Below are 27,094 nucleotides of genomic sequence, written 5' to 3'. Positions count from 1 at the left end.
TGCATGTGGGCGGGCCCGCCTGCAGACTAATAGAGGAGCCGTGTCTCAGTTTCTAAGACCATCAGAAATATATGTTTTCCGATGGTCTTAGGTGACCCCTGTGAAAGGGTCGTTTGACCCCCAAAGGGGTCGCGGCCCACAGGTTGAGAACTGCTGGAATAAAGGCTTCTCATCAGCTGAATTTTTGATAGGTAGATTGTCAGTGATTATATAGATGGGTCCAATGTAGTCACAAGGGTCCTTATCAATGGAAGGCAGAGACAGAAGAAGAGATCAGAGTGATCGTGATTGTGTGAGAAGAATTCAACTCCCTTTTGTGGGACTTGCAGATGGAAGAAAAGGGCCTCAAACCAAGGACTGCGGGCAGCCTCTGCAAGCTGGAAAGGGCGAGGAAACAGATTCACCCCTCAAACCTCCAGAAGGAACACAGTCCTGCCATCCGCGCGGTGAGTGAACCAGCTCGGTTCACGCCAGGGAACAGTACTGTAAGGCAATAGGCCTGTGTTGTTTTAAGCCACTACGTTTGTGGTAATTTGTTACAACATGAATTGAAAACTAGCATAGGGATGGACACATAAGCAAATGGTGTTTTGCTCACACACTTTGGTTAAAAATAAGAAGCAGTCTCTTTCCTTCCTGGTGATGCTCAAGTCTCAAGTAATCCTATCATGACCCGGAGGGAGTTTGCCCAAGAATGCAATCTACCCAAAGGAAACCGGAGTGAAGGAATGGAGACACATTCCTGACGACTTTGTGTGAACACTGTGATTTCACCATTCCTACAAGAGGTAGGCTTAGCTACTTCGGTTCCTTAAGGAATTAAAGACCTTACCTGCCTTTTAGTCAAGGTTCAGTTGGGTTTACATCACTTCCAAATTTAAAAAAAAATCTTTAGCAATACAGGCATGGCAGAGTAAACACTTCCTCTTGAAATATCCTGTTCCAATTCTGGATATGGATGATATTGTATCTTTTTAAAATAGAGGTGGGATCAGCTGTCATGTAGCTTCTCCCCATTACTTCTTGTGTCTGAAAGCCACACAGCACAAATTCAACTCCCACCTCCTCTAGAGAGACATTTAGGGTCTGAAGTAGTAATCCACACCAACATCCCCAAGTTTCCTCACAGATATTTTAAGAATTGTAGTCATGTAGCTTTGGACCCCTTCACTACCCTGTGTTTAATCTTACCTGGACACACTCGATTTCGATCCTTTTTTTAAAAGATAATGCCACAGCCCAGCTAGTGTGGCTCAGTGGCTGAGCATTGACCCATGCACCAAGAGGTCGCCGGTGCAATTCCTGGTCAGGACACATGCCCAGTTTGTGGGCCAAATCCCCAGTGGGGGGCATGCAGGAGGCGGCCAATTGATGTTCTCTCTCATCGACGTTTCTATCTCTGTCCCTCTCCCTTCCTGTCTCTCTCTCTAAAATCAATAAAGAAAGAAAAATAAAGATAATACCACATCTGAGCACAATAGTCCTCCAAAATGACTAACCAGATCAGAACATCCCTGTTCCAAGTGAGACATTTACATCGATGATGTCTAAATTAAAAAAAAAGACCCCTGACCAGTTTGGCTCAACGGTTAGAGCATGGCCTACGGTCCAGAGAGACCCGGGTTTGGTTCCCGCTAAGAGTGTGTACCTCGGTTGCAGTTTGTCCCCGGCCCTGGTTGGTTGTGCGGGTGGCAGCCACTTGATGTGTCCCTTTCACGTCGATGTTTTTCTCTCTCTCTCTCTCTTTCTTCCTCTCTCTCCCTCCCACTCTACCTGAACAAAAAATGGAAAAATGACCTCGGGTGAGGATTAAAAAAAAAAGAAAGAAGCAGGTGTGTCATCTTTGAACGCCATTACTGCACTCAGCTTGCTGTTCAGTAAAACCCATATATGTTTTCGCCAGGTGCTGCTGAGTCCCTTCTCTGCCCCGCCCTCTACACGCACCCAGTTCTTATGAACAATATCCTGAAGTATATACAGGCCTTGAGAGTAATACCTACTGAATTTCATGACGTAGAGAAGCAGGGAATTAGTCAAATACAGGATTTCCATTCAGACAAGCCTGGATTTACATCCTGGCTTCACCCTTAACAGCTGCATGACCTTGGACAATTGCATAATCTCCCACAATCTTAGCTTCCCTGTGATACAGTAGTAATACGGCTCTCCTCATGAGACTGTGGCAGAAATAAACAAGGCACTGTATGGAAAGGATCTGGCACCATGCCCGGCGCCCACTACGCTCTCCACGGGCGGTACCTGCTATTGTATTCCGTCAGGGAAAAGGAGGTCAGAGCTTCCAAGCGGGACTGTCCTCCTCTGGGAGAGTGAGTGGGAAGCTGGTGCGGAGAGAGGGGCGGAGAAAGAGGAAAGGCTGCTAGGCTTCTTCATATTCGCCGTCTACATGCTAGTCCTAGAGTCCTAGAAAGCAGGGTGTCCGAACTTCTCCACCACCGAAAGTGTTCCCTGTAAGAGATTGTTTTTGAAGCAGGACCTGGGAGGTAGGAATCATCAAACAATCTAAGTAAATTAAAACAAAAAAACAAATTAAATAAACTCCTGGAAACCCTCCATAAGTGAAGTTGTTTGGAAGTGGCAAGCTCAGGATGAAAGCGTCAGAAGGGGCGTTGGTGACAGGAGTCGACCTCTCAGCTTACGGGTCAGGGATGGAGCCTCAGACCGACAGTGTCTTGCTCTGTTTCCACCAGCAAATCTGTTTCACACCCAAATGAAGTTGAGGTCCTTTTTCCAAATTTATTTTTTCTCTTCTTGCCCCAAACTTCCTGGTCGAAGAGGTCATCAAACAAGCCCACTTGCGTCGTCTTCCTCCGGACGAAATTCAGGAGAGAGGGGTCTGAGGGTGTGTGGTCCTTGGAGAGGTGATTCCGGGAAACAGGTGGGAGAGAGGGGCGGGGCGGGAACCAGTACAGACTGGGGTATGAGGTCAGACATCACAGCTGCTGACGGGGGTATCTGCTGGGCTGGCAAGGGCGGTGGGTACCATCCACCCTCAACAGCCTTTATTTTAGGGCTGCCTTTGAAAAGCCATGAACCCAGGTGCCCCAGGCTGCCTCACACATAGGCAGAGGACGCTGAGGTGCACGCAGCCTCCAGCCAGAGTTCCGTGTGCCAGCCCCTGCGAGTCAGGCCAGCTGTCACAGGAAGGGCTGCTGCTGGGGGCCCTGAGCTGGACACCAGCAGCACCTGCTACGAAGCCAAACAGCAAAGAGACAGACTCTAAGGGCTACCAACCAGTGGCCCTGCCGACCCACTAACCAATGAAGAACGTTATCGATACTGCCGGTGCTGGTATTCCAAGAGGTGTAAGACACGAGAGAACAGCCAGAACCTGATCACCCTATCGACACGAGTAGCCATCCCGACACCCCCGTTCCTCGGAACCAGGCAGCATTAGTAGGAATTCCTCCATCTCTTTTAATGGGTAGAGAATTTTCCAGTACCCTTAGCATCTTGCATGCTAATTTCTGTCTGGAATACTTGCTGCCAACCTCATTTTTTCAAATATCACCTCAAATATCACTTCAAATATCACCTTATATTAAGATTTTCTCCAAGGGCTAAAGGTGCTGGTCCAACAGGCTAAATTCCCAGTGACCCCAGCAGATACCCCCGATGTGTAGTCCATACACATTCCTGCACGTCCTCCTCCTGGAGCTATGAGCCAGCCATGTTTAAACATTTATTTTTCATTATTGATTTTAGAGAGAGAGGAAGGGAGAAGGAGAGAGAGAAACATCGGTAAGAGAGAACATTGATTAGCCGCCTCCTGCATGCCCCCACTGGGGATTTGGCCCACAACCTGGGCACGTGCCTGACCAGGAATTGAACTGGCAACCTCTTGGTGCATGGGTCGACGCTCAACCACTGAGCCACACCGGCTGAACTAGACAGCCATGAAACACACACACACACACACACATGTGTATATATATACACACACACACAATATATACACACACATATATATACATTATATATATATACACACATACACATATATACATATGTGTCTGTGTGTGTGTATATGTATATACCTTATGGAACCTCACCAGGGATCCAGCTGCGCTAAGTGACTGCTGGAGGCTAAGATACAGGCAAAGGCAGGAATCTTTAAATCCCTCCTCGCTAAATGCTGTGGGACCCAATCATAAACATACATAGAAGGCAAAAAGGAGCACACACACCATACAACACACACACATGCCGACACACAGCAGCACAGAAACTATCAGGTTCAGAAGCACAACTTTACCCACTTCCTCAACTAGCAGTATTTTCAAATGAGCTCCGGGGACGACAGACAAGTGAGGGGTTCCTGCACTGGTCCCCTCTGACCTTCCCTCACAGTGCCAGTGCCTCCCTGGGCCTTGGAGCGGGCTGCTTACCGGCGGTGCCACAGAGGTGCCAACTAGATGGCCTTGGTTGGGATAAGGTCCGCAAAGCTGGCGGGTGGCATAGCCCCGTTCTGCCTGGCGTCTACCCTACCCAGGTCTGCCACCTAGCAAAGAGGCTGGCTTCCATAAGCGTACACCTTTTCTTCCCCTTCCTTTCTTGTCTCTTTTTTTCTTTATGTTTTTATTTTGCCTTAAAATCCCTTTTCTCCACTGCAGTAATAAATCACTGCCGGCAAGACCCACTGATGAATGCTAAAGTCAGTGGGGAAAACCCTCGCGAGAAACAGGCTCGGTGCAGAGTCTCCAAGCAGCTCTCTGGAATATTTATTAATTACTGTGGGGTTTTTAGCAAATCTCTACAAATTCTTGGGCGCTCCTCCCTCCAGGAGGCAGACCCCCCTCTCTAAGGCCAAACTTAGTAACTTGTTTCTAATAATAGTGTATGGAAAGAGACAAGCATGTTCCTCAGAGTGGAGAGACCGGCAGACACCGAGACCGGCAGACACCGTCAGAAACAAGTGGTAGTTAGCAGGATCAGTGACAAGTCCTGTGGATACACCTGCCTCCTGATAGCTGTGGTCAGAAGGCCACTTGCCTTGGGGGGCTCTTTTTCAAACCTGTAATCCCGGTCTCTTTATAAGAAAGCGTGAGACAAGCTGAAAGCAAGGAGTATCTCGCAAAATACCCAACCAGGACTCCTCAGTGTGTCCAGGTGATAATAAGCAAGGACAGTGGAGGAGGAGGAGATAAAGGACAACGAAGGGCGATGTGGTGTCCGAGACTAGATGCGGCACAGAGAAAGGACATCAGTGGAAGAACTGGGGAAGCAGAAATACATTGTTTCGTTAGCAGGGTTGCATCAATGTCAAACGTCTCGTTTTGATAGGAGTCCCATGGTGAAGAGAGAGATAGACATTAGGGGAAGCTGATGAAAAGGTATGTGGGAATTCTCTGTAACTTCTTTGCCACTCTTCAGTAAGTCTAAAATAATTTCAAAGTAAAATGTGTGTAAAAAAGCACACAAGAACAAGTAAAAACAAAGAACAGTTCCTCCTCTCGATGCTGCTGTGAAAAGCCTTGAGTTAAGATGCCAGGGGGCTGGCTCCTGGCTTCAGCTCACTCACGGAGGCCAGGAGGGAGTTTCTCTCTCTGGGCAGACTTCCTCCATCTGTTTCATGATGCGGGGTGGAGGGCTGAGCAGTAGTTTTCCAACCACATTCACTAGGGCACAGCTTTGCTCTTACGTGGTGAACTTGAAAAGAAACACACCCAGCTCCTGTCCACAGGTCCTTGCTCCTACCCAGCTCCTCCAAACTTCCAGCCAGAACAGATCTTTGGTCTGTTTGAAAGTATCCACAAAACATTTTGTTTCATGAAAGTTTTCTGATGTAAAATGCTGAGAAGTACTGGACTGGATCATTTATAAGGTTCCTTTTCAAACTCTGTTCTCTTCGCTTTCTAACCTGTCCATGGGTGGCAGCCATCTCTGTTTACCTGTGCGGATGAATCCCCAGCCCCGTTGTAGGACAGTCGTCAGTACCAAGGTGAACTGCTGTAGAATAAGATGCTAGGAATCGGATAACTCAGTGGTTCTCAACCTTCCTAACGCCGTGACCCTTTAATATAGTTTCTCATATTGTGGTGACCCCCAACTATAAAATTATTTTCGTTGCTACTTCATAACTGTAATTTTGCTACTGTTATGTCTTAGGCGACCCCTGTAAAAGGGTCATTCGACCCCCAAAGGGGTCACGACCCACAGGTTGAGAACCACTGAATAATTTCTTAGGAAGTGAGTGAGTGTGTAACACATCCCTGACTCCAGGGTCCTGCCGATATCATCTACTTCACAGAGCTCTTGACGACAGGCAGAAGCTGTAAAGTGTTGACTGCTGATCAAATCCATGCCACCATTTGAAAGCTGCATCAATGTTTCCTTCCTCCAGGAAGCTTTCCTTGATTCTTCCAACTGGAGGCGCCCTCACCTCTTCCTCCTCTGTGTCCCCACTGTCTTTGGTATGTGTCTCTGACACAGTGCTACCTTGTCTTCCCTAAATCCCTGACTCAGGGCCCCTACCCTACCAGAAGGTAAGGAAGCCTTCATCCTGGGACACCCTGCAGTGTTTAACACAGCCTTGTGTACAGGAGATGCCCCAAGGGAACGGAAGGTGTGGATGAGCTCCAGGCCGCCTTGTTTCAAAGGGATCAACACAAGACTCTAGCAAATCTAGGTTTGAATCTGAGCTCGGCCAGTTCCTACACTCAGACCTTAGACAAGTCGCTTACTGTCCTCCCTCACAAGTTGGACTCTGGCTGGTGACTGCTGGGGTCAAACCCTCCAGACCCAATCGCACAACCCGGAGGGTCTGACATAGAGCTCAGCACACTCGCTGGGTGTTCAAGGAATATTAGTTGTATAAATAACTAAATCGTTGCCTCTCTGAGCTTCAGCTTCTTTATCTATAAAATAACAACACAAATACCTACCTTAAACCTTTATGGTGAGACTCAAGAACAGAGCACAGTCGTGCATTCGGCAAGATGCCTGGTGCATGGCAATTGCTCAATAAATGTTATTTCTCTTCCAGTCTCTTCCCATCAGGTATTCTCTCCAATGTGGGGACTAACTTAAGCACTTCTCCAGGCCCTGTGCTTCATCAGGGAAGCCAAATGAAGAATCCAAGGTGCTTACATTGGAGAAAAAGCAAAGGATGCTAGACCACGGAGTGCTGCTGCATGGGGTGTAATGAATTCACAGTAGCTCTGCTAAGAAAACATTCCGGCCCCCAGTTGAGAGACTAACGCAGCACCATTTGCATAACAGGTGTTTTTGCAACAAGAAAGGCACTTTAAAGACAAATCCCCCCAAGTGCATTCCCCAAAGGTAGGAGTGCATATTTAATTACACTTAATGTCGTCTCTTCCTCACACTCTGTGCTTGGAGGGGACATATCATTCCACAATGTTGGGAAGATTTTTATAGAAATGGCTGGAATCCAGATCTGCTTCTGAGCGGCAGTGCCCAGAGGGAAAATGTCAACAGTGCGGCTTTAGGATGGGAGCCACCGGCTGGCTTTCTGCGCCCGAAGAACACAGTGGAGGGGAGACCACACAATGGGAAGAGCAGAACACACTTGGAGAGCGGAGGGTGGCTGTGGGCAGGGCCCTGAGCTGACCTTTCCCACAGATCCTTCTTAATTCACGCAGCAAACAAAAGGCAGAGGTATAACCAGCCTTCTAACATTGACAGCAGGAAACTGAGGTCAGGAGAATTTGAGTGATTTTCCTAGGGTCACAGAGCTAATGTCGCTTCGCGGTGAACTCAGGCCTGCTGGGCCCCAGCACCACGTGTTTCCACCTTCCCACTGTCCCAGTGACTGCCACTTAGTGGGCACATGTTCTGTGACATGCTCTGTGCCACTACACCATATGCCTATTTGGGAGGGTTTTTCCTATTTCATAGAAGAGAAAACAAGGCTCAAAAAAACTGGGGATTTAAACCCAAACGTCTCCGTCTTTTAGCCTCACTGTCATGCCAATTTGCTGTGTGAGTTTGAAGACGTAAGTTCCAGTCAATGAGCATTGGTTTTTCTCATTTTTAAAATGAAGGTCTTATAAGCAGAAATCTTAAAGGATCCTCATGCCTCTAACATGCCATGATTTTACGTGCTTCTCTGCCATGAGCTCTTTCCCATTTGCCAGGTCAAGACATCCCTAAGCTGTCAGTTATCCCCAGGGACTGCTGAGATACTTGGTAAAGGAGGTTCGGCTCTACCACTGAATCACTGTGTGATCCTGGACACGATGAACCTTTCTTTTTTTGTGGTACGTGCCCCTGGCAGGAACCGAACCCAGGACTCTCTGGTCCGCAGGCTGATGCTCACTCAACCGCTGAACCAGACTGGCCAGGGCTTGATGAACCTTTCTAAGCTTCAACCAGGGCTAATAATAATAGCTGCCACATCGATGCCTAAACAGCCAAGGATGCTTTTGAAGATAAGATGCAATAGTAGATGTGTAACATTGCCTCGAAACTGCCACAGCACTGTGCAAACATGAGCCAGCATTAACATGATTGTGACTAAGGCGTTCTGCAGGGTGATGAGCTTCTGTATCCACAGAGTTGACCCATGAAAGCATGAATGGTCCTCCCTGGCCCCCACGAGAAACCTAGTGCTTCTTAACCGCCCTTCAAAATTCCTCCCTCAGCTTTGAACAGGCACTTGGCTATCCGTTACACATGGATACATTAGAGAACTTAGCAGGAAGGTAAGGATGTTCTAGCATAGCCCAGCGGCTAAGGGCAGGCCTTGGGCTCCGACAATCCTGGTTCAGACCCTTCTAACAAGAGGGTTTGCCCCTCTGAGGCTCAGTTTTCTCACATTTAAAAGGCAGTTCCTAACAACAGCCTCCTCACCAGACTGTTGTGGAGATTAGACAAGGTAACTGTAGGAAGCATTTAGCACTGTTCCTGGCACATCCGGAGCGGACTGTGTGGTTATGAAGACCCAGATGTTCCCGGTGCACACACTGTAGCCATGCGCATGGGCGACAGGTGGGACGAGAAGGGCTCAGGCCCTCCTTCCCCGGGCTGTTTCCTGGAGCCCTGCTCCACCAAGTATCCTTTCACATAGTGTTAAAGGGTGAAAATGCATTTGCTTAAAATCTATCTGCTTTTTATAACTTCCAGAGAGTAAAATCTGCGCGGGCAGCAGTTCTTGGCTGCTCCTAATTAATTCCTAAACAAAGACCGCTCTGGCAAGAGCACAGTTTATGAAGCCGGTTGATCCCCGGTGCAGAAATGATGACACAGATGTTGTTGCTACTCCACAAGCTCATTTTTCACTTTGCACCACTTGGTCAGACCAGCCACGTCTTCCCCTGCTGAGGAGCAGGAGATGGTCCCTGGATCGGCTCTGAGACCCCAGCTGTCACCTTTCTCCACTGCTGCTGGCCTTTCTCCAAGCAGGGGTCTCCCAACAGCAGCCCGGGGTGGCAGAGGCCTGAAAAACATCAGCTTGGCCTTACCTAAGAGATTCCCAAGTTGGGGTCTCTCTCGTCTGTGTGGTGTCCGGGAAGCTACAGGTAATAATAATCAGTCGCCATGGACTGAAGTCTATTGTGTGCCAGCACTGCCTGGGCATTCCGCCTGGGTGCTCGTATTTTATTCAACACAGTCTTTTAAGATCTGAGTTACTGTCCTCGGTTCAAAGTCCAGGAAGTGGGATGCTGGAGAGATGGAAAGAGAATGCACAACTGTGGAGGAGCCCTTCAGCAGGTGAGGCACCAAGCAGTTCACCTGTAACCTCCCTGAAGACTGCACCGCTGTGAGGACGTCTGCAGGTCACACTGGTCGTAAGTGGAGAAACAAAAACCTGACAGGGGTGGGCCTCTCGTCTGAGTTAGCTGTTCCTCCAGTGTCACTGGGCTTAATGTATTCATTGGCTCAAGACACAATCCCAGGTCTTGGGTGGCCATGTGACCTTGGGAAATCTCAGTATTCTCATCCATCAAGTGGGCACAGCCTCAGCCACCTCATCCGTGAATGAGCATTAACAGTTTTATAAATGTAAATATCGTCGTATGTGACAAAGGCCATGCTGGCATGGTTGCACACTTAAAAAACGGTTGCAGCCCTGGCCGGTTTGGCTCAATGGTTAGAGCATCGGCCTGCGGTCCAGAGAGACCCGGGTTCAGTTCCTGCTAAGGGCATGTGCCTCGGTTGCAGTCTGTCCCTGGTCCTGGTTGGTCATGCGAGTGGCGGCCACTCGATGTGTCCCTTTCACGTCGATGTTTCTCTCTCTCTCTCTCTTCCTCTCTGTCCCTCCCACTCTATCTGAACAAAAGAAAAAAAAAAGGAAAAATGTCCTCGGGTAAGGATTAAAAGAAAATGGTTGCAGTGACCAAGTGGAAGCTGTTACCATCAGCTCCTCTCTTGCAACCTGTGCATCTCCACCTAGTGCTGAGGTGCTGTGAAATGCTCGCGACTTGAACACGTGACAAGATTCAGTCGTCTGTCCGCCCTCCATCTACGAGTTCACTGAGCTGCTAGTAGGTGCGAGGAACCCGCTGTCTTCCAAAAGCCTCTCTTTCCGCTTTCTTCCCTTCCCACCCTGTTCCCTTTCCGCTCACCTCCTCCCCACGTTCTCTTCCCCCCGCTGTCCCAGGAACAAGAGCGGAGGAAAGGAAGGTACTGGCTCCAGCTTCCCCAATTCCCTCGGCCGTGGGTGGCCGGGGAGGCACCAACCACAGTTCTCCGTTGTGTGCGTTTGCTCAGGCTGCCGGGACAGAGTTACACACACTGGGTCCTCAAGTGGCAGAGATTTATTTTCCTACAGTCCTGGAGGCTGGAAGTTCAAGATAAGATGCCAACAGGGGTGGCTCCTGGTAAGAGCGGTAGACAGTTGCATCTCCCTGTGTCCTCCCATGGCCTTGCCATTATGAATACACGTCACCGGCGTCTGTCTCCCTCCTCAAAAGGGCACCATGTAGCCTTAACTACCTTCTTAAAGGGCCTGTCTCCAAAGGAAGTCACATCAGCGGTTAGGGCCTCAGCACATGGGATTTAGGGGGAACACAATTCAATCTGTAACACCTGCCACTCTGAACCTCAAAACAGGCAGCAGCCGTCCCAAATTTCATCCTGGGCCTCAAGTGACCTGACTTGGGGGCAAATGTCCACCCAAAGCACACCGACCCAGGTGTGTAGGGGTTCTAGAACTTCCTGTTCGGACACCGGCGGACTGTGTGACCTAAGCAAGCACCTTCTCTGCGGCGCAGCCTGCCCTGCTAGAAAACACTGCTAGAAAGAACACCTCCTGGATATATTGTCAGCAGGTCTCAATGGGATGTTAACCAGGAGCAGCTTCTGTGAACATTCGTGGTCAAGAGCGTTTGAGCTTGAAGAATAGCTACGCTTTATTGAGGAATGCATCAAACGCCGAGTCACGTGGACGCTTCCGTTCCTGGAAGTGATTTCATCAGAGAAGGTACTGTTGTTACACCTCTGCATTTGAGGAAACCAGACCTCGGAGTGGGCAAGTCGCTAGCCCAAGATCACAGTTAGCAAAAGGCTGACTGACGCAGGTCTGGCTGATCCCCCGCCCCCCTCGTCCGCGCTGCAGGGGGGGCTGCCTTCACCTGAGATCATCGGCCAGGAGGGGCGGTGGGGGCTGCCCCACATCTCCCCCTAGAAGGCCTCTGTGAACCATCTAAACACAGCCCCTCGCACAGACACCAGCATATTCATTTCCCTCCCTGTTAAGGAAGGCTGAGACAGGGCAGGCCTCTGGTCACTTCGCGGGGGACATCAGGACCCATAGGGCTGTAATCAAACAGGGAGAGGAGAGGGTGTCCATGGGCAAAGCCCAGGGCCCCTCTGCTTGTGCTCCTGCAGAACTTTCGAGAAGGGAGGGAGGGCTGGGACAGGGAGGGACGAGGACAGGAGTCGCTCAGGCGGGGATGCTATGTAAAAGCAAGGGCTTCGCAGCCAGAGAGGCAAATGGAGGCTTCTAGAACCAGCTCGGCCTCTTCCTAACTACGTGACTGTGGGCAAGGCCGCTGCACTTTTTCTGTCTCAGCATTTCAACCTGGAAGGTGCAGACAGCAGTGCCTGCCGGGAAGGTTCTGGGAGAAGCAAGAATTTAAACAATTCGTGGCTCACGGCTGGGACGTTCCCCCTGCTGGTCTCTGTGAGCTGCGGGTTAGTGATTCTCCGCCTTTGCGGCCACAGCATCAGAAACAGAGCTTGGCATCATGGAGATTCCCAGAGCCCCCGCCCGGGTGTTCCCACTGCATACCCGGGGCAGGGCCCACAAAACTGCCTTTTTTTTTTTTTCGTTGTTAATCTTCATCCAGGCAGGGATATTTTTCCACTGATTTAATGAAATACCAAGAGTAAACAGTAGAATTTAATATTAGGCGTTTTTAAAAACCCGAGCGCGTCGCGGTAATGCAAGGGATGGAAGGCTTATCATCTATGGACTTCAGTCTCCTCCCAGGCATGATGGAAAAGCCAGCCTACAGACTTGTTTTAAGAGTTAAGTAAAATAACTACGCTCCCAGCATCTTCCCTGGCACGTGGGAAGTGCCCAGTACTATTTCCATGAGAGTTATTTTCGCCTGGCCCTTGAAAGGAATTTGTAATAACCCTGTAACTGTGGAAGCCCAGGAGGGGAAACTAAGGCAGGAAAATGTTTTTCCTTAATTCCAACCTCATATTTTGTTTAATGAAGCAATTTACAGGGGCCAGAACTAATTAGTGGTTTTAAATGCTTTGATACAAGTAGGCACTGTAATCCTGATACATCATCTCTGACATGCGCCCGGCCCCTCCGAGTGACAGATGACAAACAAAAGCAGGACAAGGTCCTCCATCACAGGCAGAATCATCGAGTTAATGCCAGAATTACTGCTTCTGAAATCCACTCCAGTCCCATCGAGGGGAACGTTCCAATTTATCAAAGCCAAATGAACATTAATTGCAGCAGTCTGGAAAGTCTTCCAGACGCTATGACCTTCATTGAATTTTAATCCAAAACAGATAAGATTTCCTTCCACACCAGAGGAAACAAGACGATTAGCTCGACGTGAGAGCGGGATCGCGGAGCACACACACAGCGCTCGCACATTCACACTCACGCACACCCCCAGCGAGGACAGTGATTCTGCCTGACTTAAAATTCAGCACGAAGCAGACAGGCCGCGAGACGGTACGTCCAAGCAGTCACACGTCGGCCTGACATCCCGCCACTCACTGGGGGGAGTTTTGGAGGCGGAAGCCAGGATGGGAAAGGTGGCAGGCGGTAATGGAGACGGAATTTCCGTTAACTGCTGTAATTAATGTTATGTCTCATCGGGGAGCGATGTGGGAAAAAAAACAGAGAGGGAAGGATGAAAAAACAAGTAGTATTTTGCCATTAAAGACACCCAGGAGCTGGCGAGCATTAGGAGCGGAAGTTTCCCTCGGGTGATGGGTTGAGCGGGTGGTGGGTGTGCAGACCGCGGAGACCACAGCCCGGGGAAGTGCGGTTGCACTGAGCCTGCCCAGGGCTCCCGCGTGGATGAGAGCTGTCTGGTCCGCCGATCCCAGCCAGGGAAGGTTCCGAAAGAAGCACACACCGTCCTGAGGTCCAGACAGGAAGGCCAGCTCTGTACCCGACCTGCCTTGTGACATCGACTGAGTCACCCTCGAGACCCACCAGCTTTGTTGCTATACGTGTTCTCACTCTAAAATCAAGGAGTCGGATTCGATGAGTCTTAAAAGAGGATTTGGTGTTTTGTTTTGTTTCTTGGAGAATTAAGTCAGAAATTTCACTTTCTTATTGTTTTAATCCTCACCCGAGGATATTTTCCCACTTATCTTCAGATGGAGTGGGAGAGAAAGAGACAGAAAGACAGAGAGAAACATCAATTGGCTGCTTCCCTCACGACCCCAACCAGGGTCGGGACCGAACTGCAACCGAGGTACATGCCCTTGACCAGAATCGAACCGGAGACTCTTTGTTCGGAGGGAGACGCTCCAACCGCTGAGCCAAACCGGCCAGGGCCGCTTTCCCTAATTTTAAGTGTTCATGGTCAGGGAGAACCAGCTGCCTTCTTCCACAGCACAAGATCGGGCCTTAATAGGAAATCGAGTCATGTACTTAGATGGTGATGGAGACGGGCCCCAGATGTCTGCACATACACCAGCCCTGTGCGAAGAAGAAATACTGTAGAGGAGAGATCCCTGGGAATCAGAATCTTCAGTTTAATTCTGGGCTCAGGCAGGAGTGGTGTGATCTTAGAAGAGAGCTGTTTTAACAACTTTTCAGGTGTTGGTTTTATTACTCGTGAACTGGAAACAGTAACAGCAGCAGTATCAATGAAACTGATGAGACATTATTTATGTAGTTGTAGAGTAATGAACCTGTTCTAGTTCCAGGAGGTAGAAAACCATTATTACAGGGCAAGAAACTGAGGCACAGAACAGGGACATAACCAAAGTAACACTGCAAGTTAAACGGTGAGGCCAGGATTCTAACCCAGGCAGTCCTGCTCCAGCTTTCTGTGCTATGTGTATCACGTGGTTTTTTCCACCACAGACTTTAACTTTTTTGTGTTGTTATACTTACAATCACTAAAATTTGCAAAGTTAGTCCAGAGAGTTCCTGTATACTCTTCACGCAGCCTCCCCTAAAGTTAATGTCTCACTAACAAAACAATAATCAAATCCAGGAAATCAACAGGGATACAATACCATGAACAACACTGCAGACCGTACTTGAATTTTACCAGGTTTTCCACTAACGTTCTTTTTGGTCCAGGATCTGCCCGAGGATCCCACGTGGCATGAAGCTTTCATTGTCCCCTAATCTCTTGTCGGTGACCATCCCTCAGACTCGCCTGTCTCTCATGATCCTGACAGTGATGAAGACTGCCTGTCAGTTGTTTTGCAGAATGTCCACACTTCGAGCTTGCCTGATGTTTTCTCATATGGATGAGGTGACACAGCTTTGTCAAGAATGCCAGAGACATGTCCCTGTGCCCTTCTCAGCGCTTCCTTTCAGAAGAGTCACTGTGCTAAGACGTGAGATTTCTGGTGATGTTAACCCTGATCACTGGTTTCAGTAATGTAGTGGATTAGATGGCGGACCCCAAAAGATAGAGCCACAGCCTAATCCCTGGAACTGGTGAGTTTATGTGGAAAGAGGGGTATTTGCAGATGTGATTAATGAAGGATCTCTCAACGAGAAGACAGATCATCCTGAAGTATTGATAAACCCAAGGACACATGTTCTTACGAGACACTCAGAAGGGAGGACAAATGTTTTCATGTGTGTTATCTCAGGTCCAGGCTATGGTTTCAATTTTATTTCCACCTTGCCAACGACCAAGTGAGAAGCTCAAGAGAAGTGAAGACTTGTTCAAATCTGCACAACTGGAGGAAGTAGAGTCAGAGATGGGAGCCAGGCCCCCGATGCCAACCTGCGTGCTCACTCTACTACACCGTGCACCTAAACGCCGTGGTAGATTACCCATGATTCCTACGGGCAGAAGCCCTGGCTTATTCTCCCAATTTCCCCATGATCCTAGTTAGGGACCCTGCAGGCTTTTAGTGAACCCTGTTGAGACAAGTCAAGGCCAAGCTGTAAGGTTCATGTGATTCATATTTTTAATTAAAAAAAGAAAAAGATTGTGATTTTTAAACTTCTGCTTTCTGGAAGAAGAAGAAAGAAGGAAGAAGGAAGGAGGAAGGAAGAAGGAGAAGGAGAAGAAGAAGGAGAAAGGAGGAGGAGGAGGAAGGGGGGGAGGGGGAGGAAGAGGAGGAGGAGAGGAAGAAGAAGCCCAGCCGGTGTAGCTCAGTGGTTCAGCATCGATCTATGGACCAAGAGGTCACCAGTTCGATTCCAGGTCAGGGCATGTGCCCAGGTTGTGGGCTCAATCTCCAGTGGGGGTGTGCAGGAGGCAGCCAATTGATATATCTCTCTGGTCGATGTTCCTATCTCTCTCCCTTCCTCTCTCTCTAAAAATCAATTATAAAAACCATATTTATTAAAAAGTAATAGGATTCATGAGTTATGGCCCACTGACATAAAAATGAACTTGGGATCATTGTAATGTCAAACCTCATTACGTCTTGGCAACTGATGTAAGCTTGATGATCTCAGTTTACGGAGGGGGATCCTCAGGCTCAGAAGGGAAGGTGACTTGCATGAGGTCTTGGAGCGAGAGGCAGGGCTGGGACACCCGAGTCCCAGGCCGTAGCTTTCTGTGCTGTGTGTATCACGTGGTTTTTTCCACCATAGACTTTTCCCTTTTACATTAGCCCCTCCTGGTCAGGACGTTCCCCCACCACTCTGCCTGTCCTCTGAAAAGCGCCTGGACCTATCGTCTGTGACATCTTGGCTTCTCCTGTGGTTATCCTGAGTGTCCTTCAGTAGTATGGCATATAAATAACACAGCAATGGCACTTCCTGTTATCAGGTGAATTGTGCCTCGCACCCCAAAACCGATATGTTGGACTCCTAATCCCCCCAGTAGCTCAGAATGTAACCTCAGATGGAGACTGGGTCTTCACAGAAGCTAAAGAGGTCCTTACGGTAGGCTCCAATCTAGTTGGTATCCTGTAAAGAAGGGAAAACCTGCAGAGAGACAGACATGCACACAGGAAGAGTGCTGGGTGTTTCCCAGGGCTGCGTGGGCCGAGGAGCTGGCAGAGGCTGGGAGAGGCTGGACCGGATCCTTCCCACGTCGCGCCCACCTCCTGGTCTCAGACTGCTAGCCCCCGCCTATGCGACAGGAAACGTGTTGTTTTAAGTCACTAACTTTGCGGTACTCCATCGGCAGCCCTAGGAAGGTAATACAGATGTACACAGCAGAGTGCCTGCCTTTCTGAGGGCCTCACTGTGTGTCAGAGCTGGCACATGCGCTCTGTGTGCCGTCTCGGGTGACCCTCACACCGACGCCTCGCCCCACTCCACTGCAGGTGAGGAAATGGGAGCAGAGGGAGGGGACCTGCCCAAGTCACATGGCCAGTAAGTCGGGTACACAGCCTGAATGTAAACCCTGAGACACCGAGTCGACAGTTCTTGCCCATTAGTTACATTCTCTGTGCCTACATTTTGTTAAAAGTAGGAGACATAATGATACATTGAATTACGATTGTTGTAAGAATTACATGAGTTTAATTTGTGTCAATTACTGTAACACTAAGCATTATAACAGTGCTGTGAGTATTATTATTTTAGGTTCTTCATTGTCTCGGTATTTTCTCAAAACCTCTAGCCCTGGCCAGTTTGGCTCAGAGGTTAGAGCACTGGCCCGCGGACCAAAGAGTTGCGGGTTTGATTTTGGTCAGGGGCACGTACCTCAGTTGTAGTTCATCCCTGGCCCTGGTTGGGGTCATGCAGGAGGCAACCAGTCGATGTGTCTCTCTCACATCTCTCTCTCTCTCTCCCCCCCCCCCCAACTCTATTTGAAGATAAATAGAAAAATATCTTCAGGTGAAGATTAAAAAACCAAAACCTTTCTAGCTAGTTATTTTCCTCTTGAGATGTAATCCTCAAAAGTAAACAACATATTTAAAGTCTCATGGAACCTCTAAAACTAGCAGTCAGATCCTCTGTACTTGGCTTCTTCTGAGCTTGTAGTTGATTTTTTTAAAAAGCTTTTCTTTTCTTTTTTCTTTCTTTTTAGCAGATAGACTTTTCATTGTGAGGTATAGTAGGCAAGTAAACCATTGCATGATTGACTGACCAGATCAATAAACTAAGGAATGCATGAGGTTCTAAATAAATAAATGCAATGGTTGGGGAACTGATTTGAAGCTATTTTCACAAAAAGCTTTAAAAAGCATTATCCCCACATCACACAGATCCTTTAAACAGAAATATTGATTGAGAACAGTAATAATAATTTCTTAGATTTATGTGACATTTTATAATCCTCAAAGTATTTTTCTATATATTATGTGATAGAATCATAGATTTTCTAAGTTGGAAGCAACTACAATAGCCATCTAATTTAACTATTATTCCTCTCAAAATCCTGATGGATAGGGCTTCTCGTCTTTGCTTGCATCCCCACAGAAACGAGGAACTCACTACACCCAGTCCACCTCACTGCTGTTTAGCTCAAACACTTTGAAAGGTTTGTCCACTGTCCTGCCATGAACAGGAATGTGGGTTCCCCTCAGTGGGGCTCACCTGTACACATCGGCATCATTTTCTGCAGGGATGATCCCTTTGAGAGAAATGTGTCTTCAAAGGTCTTCTCTTCTCACACATCAAATCCAATATTTCCTTTCATCCCCTTTCTTTTTTTTTTTTTAATTCCTCACCCGAGGACATGTTTGAATCTATCTTCAGATAGAATGGGAGGGAGAGACGGAGGAAGAGAGAGAGAGAAACATCGATGTGAGAGAGACACATCGACTGGCCGCCACCCACACAACCCCAACAGGGGCCGGGGACAAACTGCAACCGCGGTACGTGCCCTTAGCGGGAACCGAACCCAGAACTCTGGTCCGCGGGCCGATGCGCTAACCGCTGAGCAAAACCGGCCAGGGCCTTTCATCCCCTTTCTTAGAATATTCTGTCACTGGTGTCTCACGACAGCTAACCTTTTCATAACAGTCATCACTTCTCGAGCACGTACTGACCACCAGGCACCGTGCAGAACTGTGCCCAAGAGGAAAGACTCGTTTTGGACCGACAGGAGTTGGAACCCCAGGCTCAGCGCTCACTGGTGACATGAATGGGACCAAGTTATGCTCCTCACAACTCCCAGATTCTTCACGGACAGTACTTAACCTTGCAGCAGTATCAGAACAATTAAATGAACTACGCGTGTCTATTCCTAGACTGTGCAGGACACGTGCACACGTACAACTGCATTTGGTACCTAGAGAAACTCTAAGAACTGAGGAGCGTGACATCAGCTCACAGGTGATGAGGCTGATCTGGCTGAGTCACAAAACTAGCAATGGAGACATCGTGCAACCTTGGAGTTGACTCCAAGTCCTAAACTCCCTTAATACTCTAACACACATTCCCTGTAAGGAGGGAGTCTTTGTAAGAATTTACCCATACTCTCTTATTATTGAAGCCAACAACTAATGTACAGAAAGGAGAAATCATGCTCCACACATCAGCCTATGCAGAGTGAAACATTTGGGTCACCATTTAACCTTTGTATGACCAAGTCGCACACCAATATAGGTATTAACCTGAGAGGTTAATACAAGCAATATCTCACCTCATCTATGAAATAAGCATAATAACAGCATCCACCTTAACATTTGTTGTGAGCATTCGATGTAATAATGCATGTAAAACAAAGTTTGGAACACTACCTAGAATATAATAAAGACTCAATAAATGTCAGGTATTTATAATTTTGTCTCTAGATCAATAGCAAAATAGCAGCAAAAATAAGACTAAACCCAATGTCTTCTTCTGACTCCTAGATTACAGTCCTTGCTACAATGGTAATGGTGCCCACGATATGCCAGGCTGGATATTAGATACTATTTATACATTTCTTCCTTTCTTCTCAATAACCCTGTGAGATTGGTAGGATCAGTTTTGTTTTATAGATAAGGAAACTGCGGCTCAAAGAGGTGAAGGGACTCCCTCAGGGTAAAAACAACAGAAGACAGGATGCCAGGGAGACTGTGAATTCCAGCCTCTGCTCTCCTCTCTGCAGCACGGCGCCTGTGGCCGAGGTGGGCACTGGATGCTCAGAATCGCTGAAGCTGCAGCAGAGGACCAGCCGAGATGACCCTCTACTCTTCCTACCTGGGATCCATTGGTACCTCCTCACTGCATGACTCTTGGGGTATTAATAGTCAGATGGCACAACCTTCTGGGACAAAGCAGATGCTCCACTGAGGTCTTAAGGAGCCCGAAAGAGGACGCCGGTTCCACTGCAGCAGGCGTGGACTGCGGCAGGTTCCAGAGACTGAGCTGGAGCTGGCTGCCCTGCGTGGATGGGCAGGGTGTTCGTGCTAGGAAAAGGGAATGGAGGACAATGACCCTGACTTCCAGATTTCTTTGAGATTTGACTGCATGATCCGGGTCTTCTCACAAACGATCTCAGATCTTCACCAAAGATGAAAACAATGTGAAATCTGACCAAGTGAGAGTCATGGTCTCGTGAGTAGCCATGAGACATGAGTTTGGAATCTTGGTACTTTGGGTAGCCACACAGCTCTAGTCGAGTCAGTTAAACTCAGAGTCTCCGGTTTCTCATCTGTGGAATGGGGAGACAGATCCAAGCCACAGTCATTCTGTATATGGCTTGGGGCGAAGGGAGGAGCAAACACTCTTATTCTTGCTGAACTGTCTGTGGCCAGAAAGGACGGAGTCGGAGCCGCGGAGAGGCCTATTCTCCAGGCGAAGCCCTGCAGACTTGCTGGGAGATCCCGGACATGTCCTAACCTGTATTTGGACCTCAGTTTATCCATCCATGAAATGAAAAGATATAATACATCAGCATGTCTCAATAATGAAAGTGCGCTAATAATAACAGCTAGTGCTCTTATGCACAAATTCCTCTGATCAAAATATCTGGTGTACCTACACAGTAAGTGTTAGGATAGCCCTCATTTATAGATGTCAAAAACAAGGCAAGTGGGGTTGACTACTTTGCCCAGACGACTCACAGTGTTGAGTAAGAGGCAGACTTTACATCTCGGAAGGTGGACTCTGAAACCCGTGCTCATAACCTCCACGTCACCCTGACTCGAGATGGGAGGCAGAGTCCTCTGAGTGTGTCCCACCCGTGAGAGGCTGGGCTGCCACCCATGGAGGCCTTGGAGTTCAGTTTCCTGGGTATGACTCTGTCTCCTGGGGGTAAGCTAAGGGCAGGAAAGATGCAGATTTTGGTGGAACCACAAAGTGGTGGCCGTGGGCCACTTGAGCACACAGGCAGGGAGGGCCTGGAGTGTGCCAACCTCCGTGTGGTCTCCATGGGCAGCCACATCCTACATCACAGAGAACTCCAGAGACATCGGGGTCTCAGTGAGTTCTCCTTTCCAAGTTGATCGCACAGAGCGGACAGAAAAGTGAGGACCACCTACAGTCCTCACTGAAACAGTCTGATTTCATGGAGCTCCCACTGGACCTGGGGACAGACAGCCCGCTCAGGACCATGTAGAGTTGAGATGGTACTATCTAGGCCACTGGGTTATGGCAGGAATGCATGTAAGTAAATGCTGTGCTGGAACACATAAACTGCTGACTACAGATTAGTCCAAACTGAGTCTTTCTTTCCAATGTTACAAGAAGGGAGGGCGTGTCCCCTCAGCCCTCCTGAGCATTTCGTGGTGCCCCTGCTCCGTGAGGAACTCAGCCAGTGCCCTGAGATGGTGCATACAGAGTTGCACCTCGAAGCCAGCATGCATGCACCCACTTGGCTTGACGTGTGGCTGCATCATTTGCTAAATATATAGATGGGAAAAGTCTATCACACTCATTCCACGAATAACACAAAGGCCTTGATTTGTTCCTCCACGTGATGAGCGCGCGTTAGGTCCAAAATTAACATTGCTGTCTCGCTGGGGTTTGCATGTGTTTTTTCCAAAAACAGAAAACTTCCAAGCTCTTACTCAGGCCTAATAGGAATGCCTAAAGCACAGTGTTAGTTGAAGAGGGACCAGGAGAACAAAGACCCAAAGCAAAGATCTGCTCCATGGTAGACTCTCCACAAAACCTGAGGAATGTTGAGCAGAAGGAGGAAAGGGAGAGGGGGTGGTAGCCTTGTTGGTTAGGTGGCCTCATGCCCCTCACCTCACCTCCGAGCCAGGCCTTCCTCACACAGGCTGGGAGTCCTGCCCCCTCCCCTCACACGCCTGGCGGAGCTGTGCTGAAGGAGAACACCACGTAAGAGAGGCTGCGGCTGAGAAGCACTGTCAGGGGCCGAGCTACAGCTCTGATCGGATCTCTTCTCTGGCCAGCTGGGCCCTGAGCACTCTGCATATGGATTTGTCTTTTCTCATCTACCTTGCAAAGTCGATGATTACAGCTGTTTAAAGAAACCGTTAATTACCATGCACATGATTTCACCCTAGGAGCCTTCACTGAGAGGCCACAGATGCAGAGAGTTCCAGATTATGGAGCCAACAGAGGGGGAGGCCACTCCACCCCTCTGTGCTCAGTATGGGGGGCACACCGGACCGTACGCGTTCCTGGTGGGAACACAATGAGACAATGTCAGTAGAGGTGTCCAGCACAGTGCCTGATACATAGCAGACAGGCACTAAGTCCTCACGCTGAGAAAGTGCAGAGAACATGGTTCAGGCTTCTTAGCCAGACATACTTGGGTTCGAAGAGCACGTCCCTCTCTTACGAGCTGTGTGACCTTGAGGAAGTGTCCGCCCACTTGATAGTATTCACAGTGAGGGGCTTCCGTGTGCAGTGGCACTTCTATGCCCCGCCCAACTCCAGGGGCCAGCACCGGCTGGTGTCTACGCTGCAGGGGGTGCCGTGAGGGTTAAAGCCCCTGGCACATCAAGGGCACTTGGGAAAGGGCAGCCCCATTCCGGCTTTGTTGGGTCAGCCATTCTTGGAAAGGCCAGCTGCGTTTGGAGCACTGAACCTCAGCCCTCGGCAAAGCAGGCCAAGTGCATGACAGATGTTAAACAGCTATTCCCAGAGATGTCAGCCAAAAGGCCGAGGAGTTGAAGACCCTGTATTTTCTTCTCCGAAGCACAATTAGTTTGTCACAGCTGACACATGATGGATGGGTACGCATCCGTCCAGGTGACACCACGGAATCCATCTGACCTTCTCTTTACCACGCTCACCCCTTGCACGCGGCCGGCTCTCTCCACTATCTGCTGCCCTCCCCCACCCCCTCCACCCTCTCTCCACCTCGCCCTCCCGTCTCCCAGCCCGCCCTTCCCACTCACTCACCATCACAGAAACGTGGAGGATGTGCGTCTGCCCCTCCACGATCTCCGAGGGCTCCTCGAGCGTGGGGGCGGTGGCCCGGGCCAGCTGCCCGGAGCTGCTCATGGACACGTGGAAGTACAGAGTGCCGTTCTCCAGCCACTGCTGCCTCCAGTGCACCAGCGAGATGTCCGCCGCCGTGCCCGACATCTCTGCAAGACAAGACCCGAGTGCGGGTGAGCGGCAGGCCTGGCCCCGCAGCTCCGGGGAGGGGAGAAGCCGCACCTATTCGGACGCTTTGTACCAGGATGCCTGCCCTCCCATCAGACCTCTGCGCCATGGGCAATCACTTCCATGTACAGATGGCTCAGCGGGCGCCAAGATTCCTCCCAAGCAACAGAGCGGCAGGGGCGAGATTTGAACCCAGGTCTGTCTGGTGCCCGTTTTCATAGCACCATGCACGCTAAGGTGATTCCTCCTACGCCAACAACGAAATCAAACTCAGCCAGCGGGTCAAAGTGCTCGTGTTTTCCTGAGGCCACAGACCAGGAAGAAGGGAGGATGCTGCTGAGACAGTGGTTTGTCGGCCGCTGAGCTGGAAGTGCTCGCGGCAGGACAGCGGGACCTGGAGCTGGAGCCGCCCCAGAGGACGGCCGGCCAGGAGCTCAGGCTCCTCCTCTGCGGGAACGGAGCTGGGCAAGTGGGCTGTCCTGGGCCTCTTTCCACTGCTCCACGCCCAGCAGCTCACTCTTGGGCAGTGTGTGTCCTGCACGCCCAAGCACGGGGTGCTGGCACGAAGGTTTCCAGGCTGGAGAACCCTTGCAAAGCCCCTGCCCCGCGCGTGTTCTCATACAGAACCAACGGAAAGTTAGCACTGTCTACGAAGTTGCAAAGTCACCTGACGTGAAGTTCCTACCTCCTACCTCTATGCTGTTTTTCCCTCTGGGCAGACTTTATACCTATATAAAGTCAACATAGAACTGAATTTCCATTCAATGTAGTCATACCTACATACCCTCTCGTTAAGAAGGGTGATGGCATCAGGTACCAAAAGGGTCCTTGCTCTGGGATCACAGTCTTTTCATAGTTCTGTAGACTCAAGGGACGTGTCCTTGGAAATGGCCTAGAAAGGCAAGGCCTGGCCGTTGTCACACAGATAAAAGGGAAGGGTAGTGGTGTTCTTGGAGGGTAATCAGGTCCTACAGGAGACATAGGCCAGCCATCAGTAGACATGTAGCCTTAATTGCGTCTGAGGCTTTGAACTTTGAACTTTCTTCCCAAGGCATGAAATCTGACCTAGAGGCAGTATTCCTACAGCCCCTGAAGACTTTATATACACAGATGTGTGTGTGCTTGCACATGCATACACACACACACACACACACACACACACACACATGCTTGAGGGGGGCTGATGTGGAAGCTGAATTAGAAATTCTTATCCAATCAGCTCTCCCCATGCCCCCCTGCAGCCCGCGTTATACCTGGTGACCCCGAATGCAAAGGAGTTGCTTTGAAGACATGAGATGATGTTTGTCCACCAATTTCTACTGTATGATTCTCATCTCATCCTTTCCCAATAGCCTCTAACTCCTTGAGGCTCACAAATCAAAGCCCTCAGAGAAAGAGCACCTGGCACTTACTAAGTGCTATAAAAAGTTAGCTATTAATATTTATTATCATTATTATTCACGGAGCTGGGATCTTATTTACTCTTCAGCTTCTCTGAAAACAACCTTGAGCGCCCTTGACTGCCTGCGTGCTCTCCCACTCCCGGCCAGTCCAGCAGGAAGTCCTTCAGAGCCGCCCACGGTCCCGCCGTCTCAGCTCCCACACTGCAGCCAGCGGGGCGGGGCGCCCCTCTCCTGCCTGGCTTACCCAGGGCGTCTGCACTTGACTCCCTTCCACCTCCACCTCTCCTGTCTACTCTCAACCGGAAGCCGGAGGAATCGGCCACAGCAGAAGTCCGCCCGGGCCACCCCTGCTCTGAACCGTCGGTGGCCTCCCGCCTCATTCTAGGTACACCACCAAGTGACGGGACATGGTGAGTTATTAGTCCAAGCGCAAACTTGTTTGGGTTTCCGTAGCTGCACCAAGAGTTGAACGGTGCAGAGGTAATCACAAGAGTGCATCAGCTCCTAGAACATGGCCCTAAAGGACCCGGAGAGGTCACCGTGCGGCCCCGGGATAGGAGATGGGCTAGGTGTGCCCTCTGTGAAAGTCCCACCCCAGCACCTTCTCTCCCCCCCACCCACCTCCTAGCCTCAGCCGCTGAGGCCTGGCAGTGGTTCCTCCGGCGGCCAGCCAGCTGGGACAGGGCATGGTGAAGGCATTACGGTAGACGGCCTCGCTCAGGACCTCACTCACTTTTCTCTCAGTGCATAAAAGCCCAGGATCAGAGGCCCAGGGAACCCAAGGCTGCGAGTTGCCTCTGGAAATACCTGTCTCGCGCATTCAGCAGCTCAAGAAGTTGGAACCATGTGCCACCGAGTGGCTGGGCACTTATTGTGCTAAAAGTCCCTGGAATGGCACCAACAGAAAGCCCCAGGGCAGGCCACATCTGGCTGACACAGCCTGGTATAGACAGAGGCAGAGTAAGTGCAGGAATTCTTGCTAAAATCTGCATTTCTTACTGCTCGATCTCTACCCCAGCCTGTGCCTGAAACCCCACCATTAAAGAGGCTTGGCCTCCCCATGTTCAGATGAGAAAACAGGTTCGCAGAGGGTTTGTGACTTGCTTAAGGTCACTGGTGAGTTTGTACCCAGCTAGGTTTCCAGTCTGCATCATGTCTACGAGGCCAGTTGCTCTTACAACATCTCCTTTTCTTTGACTAAATTAGCCCATGAACCAAAACTAGATTGAGCTCTTTGTCTGCTGTGGCGATGAGTGCACAGTCAGCAGACAGCAAAAGTTAAATGATAATAACAGTGTGTGAAACACAGTAAATACTGAATCACAGAGAACAGCTCTGGACCTACTCTATTACAAAGGAAAGAAACTGTTGTTGGAGTGGGAAGGAGGGGCATGAGACCTCAAAGAGAAACTTGCCTTGGCGGAAACATAAGGCCTTGTTCATTCATTCATTCATGCATGCATGCATGTATGCATGCATGCATTCACTCATCCATATGTTTGTTTCTTTATTCATTCAACACACTTTATTAAGGAACTTTTCAACTGCAGTCAGCTTAGTAGCTCAGAATATGACGTGAAAAGAAATACAGCCTTGCCTTCAGGAAGCTCAGAGTCCTTTAGCAGAATAAATCCTACCAACGACCCCTTCCCCAGGTCACTGTCCACACATGTGCACACCCTCCATTTAATGTGGCCCAGGACACTGTGAATTATTCTGACCCACCTCCTACCAAGGTCCCCTCATCCTGTGCTCCAGCCCTGCAGGACTTACAACTGTCCCTCAAACAGGCCAGGCTGCCTCCTGTCTCAGGGCATAGGAACTTTCTGTCTGGTCTGTCTGGAACTCTCCAACCAGAGCTTGCAAGCTGGCTTCTCAGCATTCATCTCTCGGTCCAACTGAGTCCTGCACAGAGAGGCCATGCCGCTCTCAGCTAAGGACTCCGCACCCATCCACTCCCCATTAGACCCTTTCTACAATAACTTTCTACAGCACTCGTCACTATGAGAAAGTCACCTTATGTATTTTCTTGAATATGTTTCATGCCTGTCTCGCCAGTAGAGCGGGAAACATGCATGTCTGACACATAGTAAGTGCTCACTAAATAATTACTGTATTTCTGGTATACATACACAAGTACTTACACATATCATAATAAAATGAGGGAAGGTAGTATTAAGCCTCATTAGAGAATTAAAGAAAGAGTAAGTAAAGATCCACTGGGAACTCAAAGGTGGGGCCAGAGTCTCCTAGCTTGGTGAGCAAGAACTACTCCAGAAACATGGTGGTATGAGTGTTGCAGAGGATGGGCATATTGTTGGCCTTCTGTGGCAAGAAGGAGGGATAGACGTGGGCTGAGAGGCTGGGTGTCCCAGGGCCGTGAAGCCACATGTTTAAATAGGAGTGCAGCAAAACATCAGGTTGAAAATGCAGTTCAGACACAGAGCTCGGGCTTTAGAATGTTGGTGACAGTGTGTTTGATTCCACATGCAGGAGGAGATCAGCAGAGTACACTTGATCAGAGAGCCAGGCCTGTGTCCATTACAGATAGGTCAAGGAAACAGGAGCATAACCAAAGCCAGCTCTTGAAAGTCCCTGCTGATTGATTTTCCAATTGCATTTTCCCTTTCCTCTTCCCCTAGTCCTTCCATATAAACATTTCATTAAATTTTTC

At 49.3% G+C, this 27,094-nt stretch overlaps 1 protein-coding gene across 3 annotated transcripts in view; it reads right to left on the bottom strand.

The window, feature by feature from the left end:
- ASTN2 (astrotactin 2) overlaps positions 1 to 27,094 on the bottom strand; it is an 855,221-nt gene that overhangs the window by 716,036 nt on the left and 112,091 nt on the right. For all 3 annotated transcript variants that reach the window (XM_036261816.1, XM_036261817.1, XM_036261818.1), the window contains exon 2: positions 22,811 to 22,998. In XM_036261816.1, the coding sequence (XP_036117709.1) occupies positions 22,811 to 22,998 (188 nt within the window). The remainder of the gene's footprint in view (positions 1 to 22,810; positions 22,999 to 27,094) is intronic.

The sequence above is a fragment of the Molossus molossus genome, unplaced genomic scaffold (genome assembly GCF_014108415.1).
Source record: "Molossus molossus isolate mMolMol1 unplaced genomic scaffold, mMolMol1.p scaffold_m16_p_14, whole genome shotgun sequence".
NCBI lineage: Eukaryota > Metazoa > Chordata > Mammalia > Chiroptera > Molossidae > Molossus > Molossus molossus.
Note: the sequence above shows the minus strand (reverse complement) of the source record. Positions and strands in the feature narration are given on the sequence as shown.